Here is a 13,716-nt window from a genome sequence, read left to right as displayed (position 1 = left end):
ATAAATCTAAAAAAAACCCAAAACGTCTTATAATTTGAAACAGATTGAGTACTAGAGAGGACGAGAGCTTCATATTTTTTTTTCCCTGCCCTTCTATAGAACTTTACACTTATCCTGTGCTATTCCAGAAAACACATTTCAGAGAACTCTCCATCCCTCCACCTGAACACCTTGCTCTATAGATCCAGGGTAGCCACAGGTATAAGAAAAAAAATCTCTATTTCTATCTTAACTGAACCTGCTACTCCTGTACTCTTTATCGTTAGCAACTAGCACTATCGTTAACAACTCGCTGCACAACTTGACAGACGGGAGAGAGCCTAAAAGACCGTTATTGGGTGCGAAAACTGAGACCTCTTGCCGGCCAACAAGAAGGAACTATGAATCCTCAAACACGATTGATCTTTATCCGTAAGAGCAACACTGGAATAATCTGTTTTTTTTTTTACACTGGCATAATCAAATGAATAGCGCGGCGAGGCCGCACCTATTTTCTAGTGAGATATTTGCCTGATCTGGGCACAAACTTTCCGCACCAAAATTCTATTGCCCACAATTCAGTTAATGATTGACCAGCAATTCTTATAAACACAAGCCGATGGGATCTTTCAAAAAAAAAAAAGATTTCGGAGTAGACCACTACCAAGGAGGCAAGCTTACCATTACTCTGTCATGCATCCAAATGAGCCCAAACTATGACAAAGTTGGCTCAGCCACAAGCGAAAACGGCTGTATTCAAATCTTGCACCTTCAACGTTTTTGTATAAGAATATAAAGTGATGGAAAAGAATAATGGCCACAATTACATCAAGCTTAGCACGAGAAAACATTTCCTCTTCCTCAAAGTCATGGTCATTACTCATTACCAATTACCACAAGAATCCTTGGATAGTAGGGCACACACAAGTTTTTGCCGTCCTACAAAAGCAAAAGTGGATCGCATCGATCCAAAACACTTTCATACTGACCTGCACTGTATAGTTTCCATTCACAACCTCCTCCATATCGACCTCAGCATCTGTGCCCAGCAGCAGCACTAACAGGAAGATTATACACAATTTTTGCTGCTGGGTACAAACTTTACACCTACAGTTTACATACATCTATATGTTACCACCCTCTGACTTGTATACCAATTGCTATGCTGTGTACATTAATATGCATGTACCTGCACAAACCTCACAACAGGAATAACTCGCTTGAATGACCCTATTTTGCTGGATGCTTGAAGAAAGATCCAGCTATCGACATCCAGCTCCCCGAAAACAAAAACTTCAATATTCCTTGTGCCTGAGGCATGAACAGAAAAAAATCCTGAATATCTGATGTTGGAAACGACTTCAACAGCGGCTTCTTACTGTTTTCATATTCACCAACGAAGCTCGAACGCAATATGACAGCAGAGCCTAACTGACTGCATTGTACCTCTGCTTCATTAGTTGGTGCCCCATCATATGCTGTGGCAGCTTTTCTGAGTAAACTGAGAGATCAAAGATACTTTTAGGCAGCTGGGGAGGCCCAACAATGGACATTGTGATGTCTGAATGGGCACATTTTTCCTTTCCATAGATGTTATTGCAGACGCTTTTCATGAAATCTTCTTTGAGAGAACTTGTGCAGATTTGAATATTCCTTCTGTAGACAAGACCCCAGAAGAATACAACATTTGGCTCAGTGATGGTATGATCAACTTGTTCCGAGGGATCTGGGTCACAGTAAATGCCAAGACTCTCCAGCTGCAGAACATCATTGGAGAGTTGAAGATCAACATTAAAGCTACTACCCAGAATGTGGCAAAGAAAAACACAAATGCACAAAGAAAATGTGAAATAACCTTGAGAAGAAGGTTGCGGAATCGTGATTTCACCCATCCAACCCAGTCACGCAATTCTTCATCCAATGGAGCAGAGAGAACTATGCGGAGAAAGCATTTGTATCTTGCACCGTATGGAAAAGATGCAAATAGCCAACTCCAGTCAAAATCAGTACTTCTGGTATCCTGTGGAAGCAGCAGATGAAATATTACCAACCTGACAATTAGGGACACATGCAAGCCTTAACCCTACATTGCACCAATAATAGAGCAAGGTTCCAAAAAACGCTAGGCGCTAGGCCACTGGCTAGCGCCTAATCGCGATGAAAAGTTTATGTTTCAGTAACACAATAGCTATGTATATGGAGATGCAGCTGCATATATGAAAGAATAAATGAGAAATAAAGAGTTATGTCTATAAAGCCCACTCAGACCATTGTCTTAGGAAAGCCCACAACCCATCTAAGCATCATATAGCCCATCTAAGCACCATATGTGCTACCGGTGCCCTAACAGCCAGCACCATTCCAGCAATTCCCACCCCACCGCCGCCAGTTCTCAGGTTTTGCGCAGCAGCTTCCGCTCCCTGCGCTCCCATCCTGTCCGCTCTCTGCCCCATGGCGCGCTACCTCCGCTCCACTTGTGGGCAACCTCGTCTCCTTCTGCTCCCCCTTCGTGGTGCACGGCCTCCACTCTCTCTGTTCGCGGACATGAGGCGAGGCAGAATCGAGCAGAGGGCAAGCAAAATCGAGCGACATGGACACCATGAGGTCCTAACCCTGTCGCTTCTCTTGTTTTCTTCACCATAGATGGGTCTTTCAGCTCGCCCCCACGTTTAATTGGACGCCTATACCCTAGGCGATGCACTCGGGCTCTGTTTCGCGCTTAGTCGTGCCTAGGCGAGCGTTTAATGATGTTTTTTCGAACATTGGGGGTGAAATGGAACTGTTGACATTTAGCATTAAGACTTTACCACATAACATATTTGGAGAACTATCAGTGAGTAAAAATCTAAACCATAAACACAGCAACTGATCCAGAGAGCTAATTTGGTGGGTTGGCATTGGGTGGGTCCCACGGTGGGGGCAGGGACGTGGGCACATGTAGTGTCTTCCTGAGTAGTTAAATGGTGAAAAATTATAGTGCCTTGTGGGGAAATGAGAAATTTATTGAGCCATGTCCACCCTGGACTCCGAGAAGCCAACACACCCAGAAATTGCATTGTAAGACACTATAGCTATCCAATATTCAAACAAAACCAGTTAAACCCTTCCTATTAAGAGAAAATGGAAACATGGCCACACGAAAGGGAAATTCATCAATTGAAAAGAGAGCCTTAAAATAAGAAACAACACCTTTCAGTTTAAATTACTTGGTAGCTTGTAACAAAATGCTACAAAGGAAATAACTTGCAACCTCAATTGATAAATATACACATTCTAGCAATTTGTATATAATATCCCAGCATGGTGTGACAGTGGAAACATAAGCAAGGAACCTTTCAGGGAGAAAAAAAAGCATCAATAAAAAAAAAACAGCAAGAATAGCTGTACCTTTGTCAAAGCATAACCACGCCGAAGTTCTTCTTTGATTTTGCTGAAAGTACTTTCTGTTGTACTAGAGGAGCAAAATTCTGGTGGATTACAGGGCAACATTATGGGCATGAGAGAGCACCCATCAGGACCCCGACAAAGAACTGGTGGATCAAGCAAACTCACTGGAAGAGGCCAAGGCCAGTGAACAAAAATATCGAAGAACAAAGACAACAAAGTATTTATACTAGCATTCGGATGTCTGCGGCAAACATATGCAGCAAGAATCGTCAAATGAATTCCAGCGAAGAAGCCAAGTAGCTGAAATACAGAAATACCATCAGGCAATCAATAACAGAGTAATTGTAGAAAATAAAGGACATCATAATCGACTGTAGACAAAGCACCTACATGGCAATGAAGTCCTCTTCTTCTTGCCCATAGTTTGAGGCACCGCAACAGATATTGAAATTTCTGCATTGATACTCCATGAAAAGGTAAAATTAGAATAGGAAGAGTGGTAGCAAGAAAGGTTTAAAGAAGTCATAAAAAGTGCAAGTATGCAACAGTGCTAACAAAAAAGGACATCTGATTCAGCATTGTCAAAACACATTAACCGAGACTAAACTGAGAAATATAGGATGTATATAACGAACAAAGTGATACAGTTGGAGACAACCAATAGGTCCCAGATACAAAAAGGCACAGAGTAAACAAAATAAATGAAGGAAAATGGTACATGGATAAAACTAGTGAGGTGGTTTTTGGACCTTCATATTAGGAACTAATTGAATGATTTGTCTATTAGCACGAACTCCAGATAGACATCTCCAGCTTGGCCCATCCACATTCTCTAGCACATGGGGATCAAATGCATGCATAGCCTGCAGTGTACAGCCAGTGAGAACTTAAAATAAGCACCAGATATCATGTACAGCATTTTGTTCTACAAACTAACCAATAGTTTAACGAATTCAAAGTAATAGTAAAAACACATGATGGGCCAGGGAGGACAGAGTTATGATGTAGTACACCTCCGTTTCAAATTATAAGACGTTTTGATTTTTCTAGATACATTGTTTTTCCTATGTACCTAGACATGTTGTATATCTCTTGCGCAAAAAAAAAGACATGTTGTATATCTAAGTGCATAGCAAAAGCTATGTATCTAAAAAAAAGTAAAAACGTCTTATAATTGGAACGGAGGGAGTATAGCATAAGGACATCAAAGATAATTTCTCACAAATGTTACCATGCTTTGCTCAATCACGTGAAAGACCCAAACATGTTGAAATGAATGTACTAACGTACAATTCATTAAGGTGCTGGACTGAAATTTCTTGGTCTTATGAATTAGGCATAGATTTCAAAAGATATTACATATGCCTCACTGCATGCTACCAAAAGTTGTGGCAAGCAATAGCTTATCAAGGTACAGCATGACCAAGACGAAAGCAGTGTTACAGGGTGGGCAGACAAAAAGGATGTTCTGAGAAAAGTAGAAATACAAATTACACTGAGTCAACAAATATAACACATTTAATATATAAATATATAATGTAGTGAAAGACCGGATGCTTACCTCTGCAGCATTGATCACTGGGAGTTGAACATAAGGAAAGTCAACTAAAATCCCATTGAATTTAAAACGCATCAATGGAACCTTAGCTCCTTCAATTGAATGCAATTCTGATACTTCTGGCCTCCCTTCAAGCATTTGTCGCAGGACAACAAAAAAATGGTGCTGAAATCAACACAATATTCTGAGTAAATTTCAAAATTTGTCAGCAAAAACAAAATACAAAATTGACACTTACTTGCAGTGTTGCAATATAAGGACCAATACAGAGGACATCAATATCAGATTCAGGTCCATATGCCTTCAAAGTAGAAAATTTTTAGTCAAGGTTTGTCATAAAAAGATAAATCACAATATTCAAAGGAGCAACTACAGAAGCATACCATATAAAGTATAAACAAGCAAACTCAAATTATAATTCTCCATAGCTCAGCTGCTTTACATGCAATTAAACTATCAAAAGCTAATTGACTCAAGGTTCAGAAACTTGCAACAACGAAAAATGATGGCATGCTAATAATGATTTGGAATGCAAAACAAAGCATTCTACGCACAAGTATCATGTTCATTCTTGAAAACTTGCATACAGTTATCAATACAAATTCATATTTAAAACTCTTTCTAACTCCCTGATTACCTGCCTGGATTGAACTTCTGTTAAAGCTTGCAGAGCACAGTTGCACACAGTTTATACAAGTTCATGCGTACTATTAACCATAGAAGCAGACTTGAACAAAAAAAATTCTCCCATGCTCCTTAAAGTCGTACAAATGTCATATTTAGTTATGCACTTTTAAACTTTAAACACATGGCAGCTATCTTTTTTACATTGAGATTCGATATCTGAAAACAACATGAGTAGACTTATGTTTTATTAAGAAAAGAAAAAAAACTTGACCCCAGGGAATAGCCTTCCCAGAGGCATTATCAATAGAAGGAGCCTCAACCACACAAGCCCGAGAAAGGGCCCCGAACCCTGACTTCACCCATACTGCCACACCGTAGCCCAGGCCGGTATCCTGCAACTACTATGTGGATTGCCAGTGAGGGAACTTTTTTCACGTGCAAACCAGGGCCAGAAATTGACCAGCGTCACCTCCGGAATGTGGGTCCTACCGCCGTGTTATCAGCATGTTTGTTATTGCTATGTTTTATATACAAATTACAACACAATTTTGCTGAGACAAAGTGTTTTAGAGGTCATGTATGCCCAAAACAGCACTTCTTTCTGACCGGAGAGAACTTAATATGAGCAGCAACTCTCTTCTTAAATTTATGACTGCATGTTTTGATTAACCTATCAATCATTGGGCTTACATTAGTGTGCATAAGAAACACAATCAGACAGATCACTCAACCAGATCATTAACTCAGCAAGCTCAGGAAACAAATGACAGAAAGATTGAGGAGCTATATGCTGCTTGTATTTCTTTGGTGAAACACTATCAAAGTCGTCATAATTGGCAGATTTGTCAAAGCAGGAGACACCCTTTACTAAACTGATCATGTCACATATGCAACTCCAACACATACTTGCACAGAAGATAACTTGTGGAAATAAAATAAATAATGTAACAAACTAACAGTACTGCATGGCTAGCTTATAAACTTAATGCCTTGCTGGAAAATATCAGGGCAATTAAAGACTCGTGATATCAAATTCAGCAACAATTAATTTGTTTAAATAGAACACAACATACAAAAGATACAGTAAATGCAACACGGACACTACATATCATTCTAAATCAATACCATGAACAATTAAACATTTAAACTGGATGTTACATCACCATAAAGGTTTCCAAGAAATTGTGGACAAATTTAGCATCATCCTTACCCCTAAGGCATAGGAGCCAAAGGTCAACACTGTGGCTGATGCGATCCAGTGCTGTTTGCCCTGCTCGTGCGCCACCCTCTTTGCCCACTCCATCACTATCTGCAACAAAATCACAACCAGATCAAAACATCAATTTCAACCGGCATTGCAAGCAGAAGCCTTTAAGCCCGAAACCCTAACCCCCATTACCTTGCCGAGCTCGCGTACTACCCGCTCCCTCCTCAGCTCGTCCTCTAGCGAAGGCACAATCCCCGCGTCGGAAATGAACTACACCACGTAAAACGTCAGTTCCCGAAATCAACCACGAATGCACACGAAATTACACCATAAGGGACAGCCGTGCGTGCGAGCTTTAAGCTCCAGAGTTCACCTTGAGGAGGGAGCGGCTCCGACACTCGTCCATGTAAACGATGACCTCGCGCGGGAGCGCCATGGGGATCGGGCGCGACAGGAGCGCCCCCGGGGGCGGGGGACCGGGGAGGTACATCCCCGTCGTCGGTGGGATCGGCGGTGGAGGCGGCGGGCCCATGAGCAGCACGGGGGCTAGGGTTTGGGTCTCGGCCCTGCGGGCCGCCGAGCCCCCGACAGCGAGGTCCAGTGCCATTGCTTCTGGAGCGGGCCGCTGGCGAGGGAAAGGAGGCGGCGGTCGGCGGCGAACCGGCCGCGATTTGCCGCCGCGTTGTTGAGTGGGTGGCGGACGCGGAGACGACGACGCGAACAGAGCTTCACGCTTTGTTGTCGCTTTGAAATCGTTGAGACTCGAGACCGCTTTGGGGTTTAGTTAGAAAGGGCATGGACCCGAACGGAACGGGATCGGAGAAGGGGAGGGAGGGAGGGGAGACGGGGACAACCACGCGAGAAGGATGGAGTTTATACTTGGCTCGTTGGGGGTTTGGTCGGCCGGAGCCGGATGGTAGGAGTCGCGAGCCGGCACGGCGGAACATTTTTTTTTTTTTGACAACAAACGATTCCATTTCAGCAGCGAGACGCTGCAATAAGTTTTACAGACTGAAGGGATACATCAGTCAGTGCATCATAGGGGGGCACTGAGTATAGTGGCTCACGTAGGAGCACACAGGCTGTAGAGCTGAATCAGAGAGATCTGAGGTAGCAAAAACATTGGGAAGTTGGGAGCGTGCCACGCGCGGTAGCTGGCTGGCTGGCTGGCTCTGCCTCAGGATGGCTGGCGAGGAACGAAGGAAGAGGAAAGGTCAGGTTGCTGATTTGGTCTCTTTAAGTTTTTATTTTATATAAGGTTGTGTGCTCGCTTTCAGAGCTGTCAATACTTAATAGATTAACAATATTATATTGTTGTTGGCTTTCTATAAGTTCACTTTCCTAATTCTAAAGCTTCATGGTGTTGTTAGTTGTTCCTATGGACCCGATTTTTTTATAATTTGGCCATTTTTTAAGAAAATTTCTGTTTAGCTCTGTGGGAGGCTGAAAGCTCTAGTTTGGTTTTGGTTAATTGATGAAACCCTAAGTGCTAACCTAGTTTATCAAAGTGATTATGAGATAAGTAGCACTACTCCAAGTGATGAAGCAATGGCGAAGATCATGATGATGGTGATGGCATAGTGATGATCAAATGCTTGAACTTGAAAAGAAGAAAGAGAAAAATAAAAGGCTTAAGGCAAAGATATAAATAGTAGGAGCTATTTTGTTTCGGTGATCAAGACACTTAGCGAGTGTGATCACATTTAGGTTAGATAGTCATACTATGAAGATGGGTGAAACTCGTATTGAAATGCGGTTATCAAAGTGTCACTAAATGCTCTAACTCATTGCATATGCATTTATGAACTAGTGGAGTGCTAATACCCTTGAAAATGCATGTGAAAATATGCTAACACATGTGCACAAGGTGATACACTTGGTGGTTGACACATTTGAGCAAGGGTTAGAAGGGTTAGAAACTTCACCGGCGGAGTGTCCACCGGTGCCCTATACAGAAAAGACAGGGGTTCATAGAGTGACCAGACGCTAGTGGTGCAGTGACCGGACGCTGGGTTCAGAGTCCGGCCAGTGACAGCAGTAAGCACACGGTCTCGGTCTTGTGACCGGACGCTGGCGTGTAAACTGACCGGACGCTCATGGTCTAAGTCCAGTCAATATGTTGACGTACGCTGACGTGAGGCGTACAGAGGAAACGTTCAGTGACCGGACGCCGGGTGAGTCCGGTCGAGCATGACCGGACGCGTTTGGTCGTGAAATTTTGCGTTTGGAACCTTACTGGAAACGACCGGACGCTGGGGTCCTGCGTCCGGTCACTTTCTAACTGACGCGTCCGGTCATCACTTGACCGTTGAGATCGGGCGATCAACGTTTGAAGCCGATGACACGTGGCAAGCATCGGGCGACCGGACGCTGGAGTCCTGCGTCCGGTCAGCCCGTGTTGTGCCCAGTGAAGGGGTACAACGGCTCTATTTCGTGGAGACTTCTATTTAAGCCCCATGGCTGGCTCAAACTCATTCTCTTGGCCATTTGCATTGACATAGCAACCTTGTGAGCTTAGCCAAAGCCCTCCCACTCATCTCCATCATTGTTTCATCATCATTGTGAGATTGGGAGAGAATCCAAGTGCATTGTTTGAGTGATTGCATCTAGAGGCATTTGGTGTTCATGTTTTGCTGCAGGATTCACTTGTTACTTTTGGTGGTTGTCACCACCTAGACGGCTTGGTGCAGCGGAGGAGGATTGGCACGAGTCGGTGATTGTTCGTGGCCATCTCCAGTGATTATGAGGGATTTGTACCTTCCTCGGCGGAGCGCCGAAAGGTAACTCTAGTGGATTGCTCGTGTCATTGAGTTATCTCACTTGTGGGTAGGTTCTTGCGGTGTCCAAATTGTGTCTTAGCCGCCAAACCACCAAGTGTTGGTCAACACAAACGGGGATGTAGCGTGTTGACAAGCATGTGAACCTCGGGAGAAAATTGGTTGTCTCTTGCCATTTGGTATTCTCCTGATGATTGATTTAATATTCACCTTGTGATTAGTTCACTCCTCTACATGACGATATAATCACCCTACTCACTCATTTATATTCTTGCAAACTAGTTGTGGCAAGCTCTTTAGTGTAATTAAAATTGAGAGCTTGCTTTGTTATTTTAAGTTCATCTAGTGGAGCTCTTTAGAGTAGCAAGATTGAGAGCTCTTAGTGAGTAGTAACATTACAAGTTGTGTGCCTAGTAATCATTGCAACTAGAATTGTTGGATAGGTGGCTTACAACCCTTGTAGAGCTAGAGCAAGTTTGCATTTCGCTATTTGTCATACTAATCAAAGTGCTCTAGTTGATTTGTAGATTTTTAAATAGGCTATTCACCCCTATCTAGCCATATTAGGACCTTTCAAGTGGTATAAGAGCCGTGGTCACCGTTTGATTGAAGGCTTAATAACCTCGGTGTCAAATTATGGCTCAAATTGTGTTCAACCATGTGGAGGGCAAACCACCGTTCTTTGATGGCATATGCAATGATTATTGGAAGAGAAAGATGAGGATGTATCTTGGTTCAATCAATGATCAAGTATGGGAGGTGACGAGAATGACTATGCTATCATTGATCCCGATGACCCCATCAACCAAGACAAAACCAATAAGCAATGCAATACAATGGCTCTCAGCACCATATACAATGCCATTGATTATAAGGTATTTGAGCAAATTAAGAATTATGAAAAAGCAAATGAGGTGTGGAGGAGATTGAAGGAAACATATGAGGACACACTGGCGGTGAAGAGTGCTAAGTTGTACATTCTCAAGGATAAGTTAACAAGCTTCAAGATGAAGAAAGATGAGAGCATTCCAGAAATGTTCCATCGGTTGCAAGTGATTGTAAATGACTTAAATGCCTTATGAGAGAAGATCAAGGATGATGATGTCTCTCATCGGTTCTTAATGTGCTTACCTTCAAGATTTGAGATGTTGAGATTGCTTATCATAAGAGGAGGATTGAAGGAGATTACCCCTAACCAAGTACTAGGTGATGTCATGACCCAAGAGACATGCCATGTGGAAAGAGAGGGGGATGACAAGGATGATAAGAATGAAGAAGAAGACAAGAAGAAGAAGAGTATAGCATTTAAGGCTAGGTCATCATCATCCAAGAACAAGGGCAAGTCTAAGAAAAAATCAAGTGATGATGATGATCTTAGTGATATTGATGATGAAGCTATGGCCCTTTTTGTATGCAAGATGAGAAAATTCATGAAGAAGAAGGGCTATAGTGCAAGAAAGAGAAGAGATCACACAAAAAACAAAGAATATATGAGAAGATGCTACAATTGTAAGAGTTTCGATCATGTTGTAGCACATTGTCCCTACAAGAGTGATAATGATAAGGATGAGAAGAAGCACAAGAAGGATAAGAAAGAAAAGAAGGAGAAGAGAATGACCTTCCAAAAGAAGAAGAAGGGTGGAGGCTATATGGTCACTTGGGATAGTGATGGCTCTTCAAATAGTGATGACTCTAGTGATGATGGCAAGAAATCTATTAAGAAAGCACTAGCAAGCATCACCATCAACAACAAGTCCTCCATCTTCGACACTCCTTCGACATGCCTCATGACAAAACCTACCAAAGTAAAATATGATGTGAGTGATGATGATGAATGTGAATGTGATGCTTGTAGGAGTAATGATGATAATGAGGAGTACTTTAAGGAGGAGCTCATGGACATGTGTGAGCAAGTGCATACTTGCTTTGAGATAAAGAGACAAGCGAAATCCACAGCAAAACACAAACACCAAGTGCCTCTAGATGTAATCACTTAAGCAATGCACTTGGATTCACTCCCAATCTCACAAAGATGATGAATCAATGATGGAGATGGGTGGGGGGACTTTGGCTAAGCTCACAAGGTTGCTATGTCAATGAAAATTGCTAAAGGTATTAGCTTCAACCGGCCATGGGGCTCAAATAGAAGCCTCCACGAAATAGAACCATTGTACCCCTTCACTGGGCACAACACGGGCTGATCGGACGCTCCAGTCATGTTGATCGGATGCTGGACCTCAGTGTCCGGTCGCCCAACGATAGCCACGTGTCCTGAACTCAATAGTCACTGAAGTTGACCGGATGCTACGCTATAACTAACCAGACGCTGAGCCACCAGTGTCCGATCGTTTCCAGTAAGGTTCTAGAAACGCTTTTCGCCCACCGAACATGTCCGATCATGCACGACCGAACCCTTCCATCGTTCGGTCAGAGACCCTAGCCTCTAAGCGTTGCCCAACAATAGGACCAGACACATCTTGCCAACGTCTGATCGCTGAGCGACCCAGCGTCTGGTCGTTTGACCGACGCCAGCATCTTCGCTGTAACAACTGACCGGACGCGCTGATTCCTTTGGGACCAGCGTCCGATCACCTTGTGACCAGCGAGACTAACTCCTTTTTACCTCTAACTTCTTCACCCTTGCTTAAATGTGCCAACCACCAAGTGTATCACCTTATGCACATGTGTTAGCATATTTTCACCAACATTTTTAAGGGTGTTAGCATTCCACTAGATCCTAAATGCATATGCAATGAGTTAGAGCATCTAGTGGCACTTTGATAACCGTATTTCGATACGAGTTTCACCCCTCTTAATAGTACGGCTATCAAACCTAAATATGATCTCACTCTCCAAATGTCTTGATCACCAAAACAAAATAGCTCCTATGGTTTATACCTTTGCCTTGAGCTTTTTGTTTTCTCTTTCTTCTTTCCAAGTCTAAGCACTTGATCATTATCATGGCATCACCTTCATCATGCTATGATCTTCATTTGCTTCACGACTTGGAGTGTGCTACCTATCTCATAATCACTTAATAAACTAGGTTAGCACTTAGGGTTTCATCAATTCACCAAAACTAAACTAGAGCTTTCACTTTGTCACTCCCAAAGTTAACTTTGTAAAGGGCAATGGCCGGTTTTATAATAGATGCAAGCAAGTTGGGCATGTATAGCAATATTGCAAGATTAATAAGAACAAGCTACCTATTGTATCCTCAATTAAATTTGATTCTTGTTACATGCTTGTTAAGGGTGCCAATAGTGTGAAGGCTAAGTTCATTGGTACACCTATTATGGGCCCAAAGAAGAAGGCCATTTGGGTACCAAAGACCTTGGTAACAAACCTTTAAGGACCTAAGCAAGTTTGGGTACCTAAAAAGAATTGATCTTTTTTTGTAGGTTAATTATAAAGCCAGAGGAAGGCATTATGTGCTTGATAGTGGGTGCACACAACACATGACTGGTGATCCAAGAATGTTCAATTCAATCAATAAAAATAAGAGCAATGGGATTGATAGTATCACATTTAGTGACAATGGCAAAGCAAGATCAAAGGGCTTGGTAAGATTGTAGTATCCAATGACTTGAGCATTTTCAATGTGCTACTAGTAGAAAGCTTGAACTTCAACCTTTTGTCGGTAGCTCAATTGTGTGATCTTAATTTTAAGTACATATTTGGTATGGATGATGTAGAGATTATAAGTGTAGATGGCTATAACTTGATATTAAAAGGATTTAGATATGAAAATCTATACTTGGTTGATTTCAATGCTAGAGAAGCTCAATCGACAACATATTTGATCACTAAGTCTAGCATAGGTTGGTTATGGCATAGAAGGCTTGGTCATGTTGGAATGAAACGATTGAACAAGTTGATTAAGCATGATTTAGTTAGAGGTTTGAAAGATGTCACATTTAAGAAGAATAAGCTATGTAGTGCATGTCAAGCCAGAAAACAAGTTGGTAACACATATCATAAGAAGAGCATGATGAGCATATCTAAGGCATTTGAGTTGATACATATGGACTTATTTGGACCAACCACATACACAAGCATTGGTGGAAACAAATATGGATTTATGATTGTGGATGATTTCACTAGATACACATAAGTATTCTTTCTTGTTGACAAGAGTGATGTGTTTGCAACATTCAAATCATTTGTCAAGGGCATTCATA

The 13,716-nt window shown here is 42.2% G+C and overlaps 1 protein-coding gene across 5 annotated transcripts; it reads right to left on the bottom strand.

The window, feature by feature from the left end:
• Positions 1 to 836: 836 nt before the first annotated feature.
• Positions 837 to 7,619, bottom strand: LOC136546058 (nuclear poly(A) polymerase 3). Of its 5 annotated transcripts, XM_066538048.1 has the most exons (11): positions 7,132 to 7,619; positions 6,951 to 7,028; positions 6,762 to 6,860; positions 5,163 to 5,225; positions 4,928 to 5,089; positions 4,116 to 4,229; positions 3,757 to 3,819; positions 3,367 to 3,666; positions 1,835 to 1,999; positions 1,426 to 1,736; positions 837 to 1,290 (listed from the first exon to the last, which is right to left on the bottom strand). In XM_066538048.1, exons 1-11 carry the CDS (start codon positions 7,363 to 7,365, stop codon positions 1,275 to 1,277), a joined length of 1,605 nt encoding a protein of 534 aa, XP_066394145.1. In that variant the 5' UTR covers positions 7,366 to 7,619; the 3' UTR covers positions 837 to 1,274. The 5 variants fall into 5 exon arrangements, with proteins under 5 accessions (XP_066394145.1, XP_066394140.1, XP_066394150.1 ...); XM_066538043.1 differs by having other exon boundaries at positions 837 to 1,736; positions 7,132 to 7,616; XM_066538053.1 differs by lacking the exon at positions 4,116 to 4,229 and having other exon boundaries at positions 837 to 1,736; positions 7,132 to 7,618.
• Between the last annotated feature and the right edge of the window lie 6,097 nt (positions 7,620 to 13,716).

Source organism: Miscanthus floridulus, chromosome 1, assembly GCF_019320115.1.
Source record: "Miscanthus floridulus cultivar M001 chromosome 1, ASM1932011v1, whole genome shotgun sequence".
Classification (NCBI taxonomy): Eukaryota; Viridiplantae; Streptophyta; class Magnoliopsida; order Poales; family Poaceae; genus Miscanthus; species Miscanthus floridulus.
The sequence above is the reverse complement of the archived record's forward strand: the minus strand, read 5'-3'. Positions and strand labels throughout refer to the sequence as shown.